The sequence below is a fragment of the Acanthisitta chloris genome, unplaced genomic scaffold (assembly GCF_000695815.1).
Source record: "Acanthisitta chloris isolate BGI_N310 unplaced genomic scaffold, ASM69581v1 scaffold6185, whole genome shotgun sequence".
Classification (NCBI taxonomy): domain Eukaryota; kingdom Metazoa; phylum Chordata; class Aves; order Passeriformes; family Acanthisittidae; genus Acanthisitta; species Acanthisitta chloris.
The window spans coordinates 147256-155703 of NW_008674189.1; the positions used below are offsets into that span (position 1 = coordinate 147256).

Sequence of the window (8448 nt, forward strand, 5' to 3'; positions counted from 1 at the left end):
CAGCATTGCACAGCAAATACTGAAAACTCTGACTGCACCCCAACAGGGAATTCTTTCTGGTTTATACAGTGCTTTTCAAAACCACTTCTTTTGATACTACTTGACTTTTATAAATGAGAAAGAAATAACAGTGTACCAACCAGCGCTTCTGAACTGGTGTTGAGCAGATATAAAAATCTGCTACTGAAACAGTAGGAAATAAGTTGACATCAGAGCAAGGAGAGGCTGCATTTACCTGTTGACATGTAGTTAGGCTCAATGATAGGATGGTCATTTGGGTCTGTACTCTTCAGCTTCACTGAGCCCACACTTGTGCTCCTCATGGGTCCCACGTGGACCTGCAACACCCATTCTGTAATCATGATACAATCCCACCAGATATAGTTCACTACGATTTTTGTTTTTAATTTAGACAGACTATACATATTATGCAAATGTAAATGTTATAGAGAGATAATGAAAAAAAAGCAATGGACTTTTTTCCATTTTATATAAACTTGTTGTAAATATGATATTCTATAAGGGGAAGGAAATACACCTGTCATATCAACTCACAGCTGTTCTTTTAATTTAAAATACAACCATTCCAATTTAGTAGTAGCAGAGCATTCTAATACAATCAGCAAGCAGATCAAATTACTATCACTCCTGAAGTAAAGAGATCATCAAAAAGGAACATACATACTGAGTAGCAGTTACCCAGCATTAGCACAGAATTTTGGATCAAGATCATAGTCTGAAATGGGCCTTGGATTTGTGCCAATGAATAAGTGAATTCTCATACATTCTCACTTAAACCTTTGTCTAAACTGCAGTGGAACAGAGAACACCTGTTTCAGTTTTGAACAGCATCTAGCACAGTGGTATCCTAATCAACAGCACCATGGCACTTCAGTAGTGCAAATACTTAAACAGCAGTTCAATACTTGTCTACTTTTCAGAGATGAAAAGTAACATTATTTTGGTAGCAATATCCAAGAACAAGCTGGTGGCTTTTTCCCAATGTAGGAGGTTAAGGCAACTCTTTTGCATTATACTGAACAAAGTATTTTTCAGTATATAGCCAAATTATCAGTATTCATAATGGACTGTAAGCCTCCTTGCTAATCACTACAAACCATTACTGGAGCATGTTCTTCAACAACTCACCTGGTAAGCTTCCATTGTGGATGCAACCCGACCATGATCAATCACCTGAGAAGGAAGAAAGTGGAACTGAATGTCGGGGTGAGGAACCCCTGGTTCACTTCGGATAAAACCACCAGATTCTAAGTGGGCAGTGGCTCCCTCACCTAGAGAGTGTACATGAGAGAGAAGATGCCATTAAAAGACCTCAGAAGAGCAACAAATCCACCTCTTTTTAACCTTTGTTTATACTTTTATGAATAATTTATCTACGCAGCATCAATTGCAAGGAATGTAAATCCATTACGAACAGCTTGTAATTTAAGCAATATGCATCACTTTCATCTGCTTTTTAGTCACTAGATAAATGTAAATATGCATAACTTTGGAAATCCTGCTTATTTGTGAGCAGTTAACTCACTGTAACTGGCAGGCTTAGGGTCTAACTCCAGGAGCAGATTGGGTCTCAGGACTGTAACGGGTGTGGAGAGGACTGACTGCAGCATCCTGGCAGAACTGCACTGCACAATCCATGACTGCAGGATAGCTATCCCATCAGTCACATGTAATAGGCAGAGTCATGCACAGTACCTGCCATGAAGGGAAATACGAAAAGCCTGTGATGTGTGTGTAGGTTATTTTCACATCTGTTAAAAACTGTAAGTTAACCCTCAATATTTACATGGATGGAAAAAAGCCACATATACCCAGCATAAATTGCCAAATAATAATAATTCAACAAGTGATGAGGACCTCAACTTTGGCCAAACTATTTTGCTGATGTCAAGGATTATATTTAGAGATTCTTTTTAAGGTACACATTACAGCTGAGTAAAATGCATGTGTCATTTTAATGAGAGTCAATTGTGATTTACTTGCAGGCCTAAAGGATTCTGATCAGAGCAACAAACATTCTTTTGGGACAATTATACAGAAAACTTAATTCGGTTCAACAATGCATTTTTATTGACATTACACTGATTTCAAATAGACTATTTTCTTCATTTTTTTACCACAGCTTTTCTCAGTAGCACTGATTTCTAAATGTAGAATTTTTCTTCAATGAGATATAGAAATGATAAAAATGGTGTCCTATAACCTCCCTCATTACGTAAGATGTAACAACTTTAAAATATTCTGATTTAGAAGAAAAAAATTAGTTCAAGTTCATTTGCAAATTCCAGTTATTTCCCAGAGCATGAAAGAAAATATATATCAAAGCTCCCAGACTATGAAATCCTAATTGATTCTGTGGTTCATGGATAAAGGGCTGTAATAATTCTAAATCACTCAGTGGTAGAATGCTTGCATACTTTGTTTCATACCTGTAAATTTCCAGAGCCATTCCAAACCAATCCTCACCATGTTCAGTGGCTTTTGTGCAGTGTATAGAGTAATAGGTTTGGTGCACTTTTGCTGCACATACACTTCTAAATGGTCTTGAAGGTTCTGGCCTACTCCTGGTTGGCAGTAGAAAGGTGGAGGAGGGAGGAGAAAGGGGAGAAAAAAATAAGAAACAATTTCATGCAGAACTATTACACACCATGTTTGCAACCAGAAAACAGCACAAATGGGAACTAAACTAACGTCTGACAGGGGCAGTGATGACTAAGACCAAGACCAAGAGTCATAGCAGCCTTTTGCTCGTGTCAGAATAAAGTTTTACATAAACATAGCATAACTAGAATGAAAATAGAAAGTTAAATGGCAGATATATCACGTCTTCTAAAATTGCCAGATATGACTTCTAAATATAGTCCTAGATTTCTTAGTTTTAAGGAAAAGTTCATATTATTCCTTTTTTAGTTGAGTATTTATGACAGCAGAGGTTTACTCAATCTGTTGTGGCTCAAAACTCATTCAAAATTCTTCATGCTAAGTATACTGCTTAACTCTCAAGGTATGCCTTCAGAAAGGCATTTTTCACTACCAATGTAGTGAAGAAAGTGTAGGAGTAGGTTGTTCAGTTCTAAAATCAATGCATGTTTCCAGTGATTTGTACAAAATCAATGCATCTTTCCACTGATTTGTAACAAACACATTTCAGGCCACACAACCTGGCATAAAACCAACTGAATTTCATGATTCATTTCCTTTAATGATTGTTGAATTGCATCCATAGGAAGATGAAAGGTTAAAAGAAATACTAAAATTACCAGGAAGATGGCAAACCACAGGGATCCCCAGGTTTTTTAGGTCATCTGCATTTCCAATTCCAGACAGCATAAGCAGCTGTGGAGAATTTATGGCACCTCCACTTAAAATGATTTCCTTATTAGCAAAAACCTAAAAGGAAATGAGCACAAAAGCCCCAAGATTATTAAGCCTGAGCTGAATACAAGCAACATCAAGAGCTTGTGTTCGGATATGCTATTCTGATCCAGATTAGACACCCTTCCCTCACATTTTCCTCCTTCTAAATGTGTTCCTATCTTGCCAGAAGTTCCCACAGAGAGAAATAATCAAGCTTTCACTTTGATCATTTCTGTATTTATTCCCATCTTTACAATCCATTCAAACTGTATGGCACATAAACATTCAGCTCAGCCAGTACCACAGCTACAAATAAACTCCTGTCCTACTTCCCAGGAAAAAGTACCTATGACACTCAGATCAGTCTGCTAAGCTTCTCTTCCATTTTCAATAACCATTTGTAAATTAAAACTGAAACTGCTAAGGAAGATTTTGAATTCAGAGACATGCTAGCTCAAAAATTCTCAAGAGCTTATTTTCTTAATTCAACCAAGACTAATGCTTGGTTTCTTAGCTCCTTGTAGTCCTCAGAAGCCTCTCAATCACTAAGGCACTACTGAAGAAACTGACTGCAGGCATATAGCAAATTCCAAGAGACTTTTGTTTTCCTGGCAGACTTTTCATCAAACAGTTTGGTCTGAGCCCTGAGCTGGTCATGATATAGGCTGCTAAACCATTAATCCGCCTTCAACTTGGTTTTCTGTGCTGTTCTTTTTTCTAGAACCTTCTCTGCAAGTATTTTTGGCACATCTTTGGTCCAAGGATTCTGCCTGGGCAATATGAAAATCTTTCTCTGTGCTATTTGTATCTGGGGGCTACCTCTCTTAAACTTATGATCAGAACTCTCTCTTTTAGTGCTTTTTCACTAGTAAAACCCTGTGGAGTAAGAAAATATTGATACCCTCCTCCTTCTCCCTTTGAAAGAGGATGATGTGGGTGAACCCAACTGTGTTCAGACTATCCCTTTCTATTCTAATTAGATGGCTCATGGACAGACACACAGTGGCACTCCATCCTCCCATCCTTTGTGATATGGATTAGTGGGCATGGTGGTACTCAGTCAAAGGTTGGACTTGATGGTCTTGGAGGCCTTTTCCAACCTTAATTCTATGATTCTGTGACCCTGTATGTGGTATTGCTCATCTGCATTCTCCTCTTTCATGGCATGGAAGATGCTATTGTGAGTAGCTGCTTGGTTCATTTTTAGGTAAGACATTTATCTTCTAAGGCAACATTAAAAAGTGCTGTTTTTCCTGTAGCATGCTGGAGTGTTGACAGGTTAGCATGGAAGTGAAATTAACTTGTAGCAATCCTGTCCTTTTTGAACAACACCTCAGCTATACAGAATGATGGTAAATGAGATTGTTGATAGAGTGAGATCAAAAAGTAGTTAAGAAGAAAGATTGCTTTAAATTATTTTCACAATAGCTGATACTGCTGACAGATAGCCAGTGCTGGTATTTTTTGTTTGTTTTGGCCCAAGCAATTATTATTATGTCAAGACTAATACTGAGCATATCTGTGCCTGCTGAATCAATACCCAGATCTGTATTTTGCACGTTATACAAATACAACTTATTTACATATTCTATGGTAAACACAGAACTGATGCCAATTAGTTCCAAGTAGCATTGAAATAATGCTTGTTCAGTCTAAACTCACTGCAAAGTCAGCACTGTAGTTATTCCTAGCCCATACAGAGTCTTTTATGATACTTAAAGTTAACCTGCAAAGAGGAAAAATTGACTTTGATACATTTTTGAGTGGGTTATTTAGTCTGTGATACATTAAAATATTTTTATCCTTTAAATATTCCTTTCTGGTTGATTCTGAACTTGGAAACTTCAGGAATGTTCAGTCTACCTTCCCTACTTTTGTCAGAGGGCTTACTGGAGCCTTGGGAGATTGCTAGGACCCCAGTGTCTAGTGAAGTAACAAGTAACTGGCTAGTGAATAAGCTTTGAATCATGCTTGAATCAGGTTTTGGTGACCTTTTGACTTTTCTGATGACTGTTGTAAAAGAGATCCTATCTAGAACAGACTGTAAAAAACAAAAACACTTTAATGTAATTAAGTGTATCATCTTGACATTCATAATGCAATAAAATTATTAGCTCTGCCATCCTGACAGGTATAAAATTCTCCAGAAAGTAAAAGCAGACAAGTCCTGCAGTTGTGATGCTGGAGGAGAGGGGGAGGGGAGAAGGAAGGTAAATACTTTGAAGGTGTACTATATCTTATAGATTTATATGTATAATTCATACATATATTAATATGTATGAAAATTCATAGCAATTACAGAATTAAAGAATTTTGCAATTAAATGGTCCAGTATTCAGAAAGCCTTTGATCATGTGTAATTAGGTTCCCAAGACTTTCTTCAACAAAATTAATCTTGATAATGGCACAAGAACAGCAATTAGAGACACTGTTTTCACAGACATTTAACAGCTCATGAAATCTATTAAATGTTCTGCAACTTTTGTTTTACATTGTTAAAATCATTATCATTACCAATCCACTTAGACATCAACAGATTTGTTCTGTGCATTTGTAAATGAAAGAACAGTTTATTTATACTGCGTTTTAACTTTTAGCAGGTGTTCAGTCACAGAACACTAGTCTGTTGAGTCTTATAAGACTTACTGAACTGAAACCATCAAAATTTGTACTCTGATCTCTCTAGGATATTGTTAGTACATTTTTAATTGTTTTATACTTGTTTGCGACTAAATATCTTAGGTTATTAGCATACAAACCCCTTTTAGGCAATATCCTAGTTACACACTACTTAATCAGCTGTTAAGGCAAGTGAGGATGTTTTAGATCTTACAGACATCTATGGATTGAAAGAGGCATGAAATGAACTGATTATCCACAGAGTTAAGTTGTACAGCAATTCAAGCATTCTTCTGCATGATTACATGCTCAGTGTAAGTTGGACTGAGACTGACAAATATTCATTCCACAACCACCCATAAGGCAAGTTTCATCATTACTATCCCATATTTCATCCCATTACTATCTCAATACATAATGGCAGAGTTATGTATTTGTATATGTATATGAGCTTCTTCAGCCCTTGAGGCATTCAGATTTAAGTATCTAACTTTTAAAGATTTTCCTATGCCAAAACAGCATTTTCAGAATTGTTTTGCAGAAACATCAGCATTGCAGCCCACTAGTCAATACACTGAGACAGTGCATGATTGCACCAGAGGTTCGAGTCAGACACCGTACACAACAGTCTTGTGTAACATCAAGTTATGGCTTGTCCCCTCAGTACCAAGAGACAGAAATATGAAGTTAATCTCTAAATCAACACAGCTGAAATACCACTTACTGTAAAATAACTGGCAAGGAATCACATACTGGAACAGGCAACAAAGCCTCCAAAAACCAGCCATGTTGCATAGTAAAGTGCTACTTGTAATAAGTTTGTTTTTTTAAAAAAAATAGTTTTGCTTTGACTCATACCTTTCACACTGAAAAAATAAAAATCTCTTACCTTTTTCCTTTGCCCATTTTTCACATACTCAACACCGATGCATTTTGTTCCTTGAAACAGGATTTTTGTTACAAGTGTCTTCTCTGCAACTGACAAATTGGGGCGTGACATGGCTGGGCGAAGGTAAGCACTGGCTGTGCTCCATCTTTGACCTACAATGTATATTTACATTAAACATCAAAATAGTCATGCTCAGTATTCTTCAGATTTTGGCCAATAACCACCAGGATGCTTACAGAGGGAAAGCCTTCATAGAGCTTAGAGCAAATGTGATTTGATATAATAACTAGAGATTTTATTTTAACATAATAAATTTCACAATGACATAGTTTGACTGTGAATCAAGACTTGCATGTCAGCGCAATTTTCAATGACACACTAGACTGATAGAAAGCTGATGTGAAATGAACAGGGTGGAAATACAGAGTGCCACAGTGTGTAGCAATCTACACGCCCAAATGGCATTCAGTGCAGATTATATGTATTTCAGAAGTACCCAGGTGGGTCAGAAATAGAAATTGCTTAAAGACCCCTTTATGAATTACCTTGGTGTACAGTCATGTCCATCCAGCCAAATCCTTCTTGCTGATAGCCATTCATATCATCTGTGAAGGGATACCCAGCTTGCTGGGTTGCCTCCAGGAATGCTTGATGAAGAGGATGGTTTGTTTTCCCTCTTGACACATGCAGGGGTCCATTTCCACCTCTGTACTGATTTGGCCCCAGTTCATGTGTCTGTGCCTTTTTAAAATAGGGCAAGCAATGTTCATAGTCCCATCCTGTAGCCCCTTCCCTGCTCCATCGATTATAATCTTCTGCATGCCCACGGATGTACACCATAGCATTGAGAGAGGAGGAGCCACCCCACACTCTTCCTCGGGGCCAGTACATAACTCGGTTGTCCATATGCTTTTGTGCTGTTGTGTGGTAATACCAGTTATATTTCTCATCACAGAGGTTGTATGTTAAGGCAGCAGGCATGTGAATCTTCCACATCAGTCTTTTACTACCCAGAAGGGTATCTTTAGGGCCTGCTTCCAACAGTAGTACAGTACTGAGAGGGTCTTCTGTCAACCTGTTGGCTAATACACACCCTGCTGACCCAGCTCCAACAATGACATAATTATAAGAGTTTGCCTTTTCAGAACTCAGTTGAGATGATGCACGTGAAATTTTGAATTGTTGTTCATTGATACCCAATATGTTCTTTAATGTATGTGCTTTAAACAGGCTTCCTGTTACTTTATGCATCTGACTCACAGCACTGCAACATCTAACTCCTTTCATTAAGTATGACATCTTTACTGATATATCTTTCTTTCAGAATTTCTAAGAAAAATCCAGTGTTTTACCCTAGAAAAACAAACAAAAATAATAATTCACATGTAAGCATTACTACTTCTAAAGCGTCAGTCATTTTCAGGTAACACTAGTATACTTTATCCATTCTCACTATCCAACAAGTTAACAACAATGTCAATAAACCAATAAAACTATTTGTTCTGAAATTTGCCATCTTCCTGTCCTTTTAGTGCATGTGAAAGGTTGCATATGAGTTTGTT

The 8448-nt window shown here is 37.4% G+C and overlaps 1 protein-coding gene across 1 annotated transcript in view; it reads right to left on the minus strand.

Annotated features, from left to right (window-relative positions):
* Positions 1–8236, minus strand: part of CHDH (choline dehydrogenase) — a 9086-nt gene extending 850 nt beyond the window's left edge. Inside the window, exons 1-6 of the mRNA XM_009075229.1 lie at positions 7432–8236; positions 6887–7038; positions 3282–3411; positions 2451–2585; positions 1150–1292; positions 236–338 (exon numbers count right to left, since the gene is read on the minus strand). Coding sequence (XP_009073477.1) covers positions 236–338; positions 1150–1292; positions 2451–2585; positions 3282–3411; positions 6887–7038; positions 7432–8185 — 1417 coding nt within the window. The 5' untranslated portion in view covers positions 8186–8236. The remainder of the gene's footprint in view (positions 1–235; positions 339–1149; positions 1293–2450; positions 2586–3281; positions 3412–6886; positions 7039–7431) is intronic.
* Positions 8237–8448: the final 212 nt, after the last annotated feature.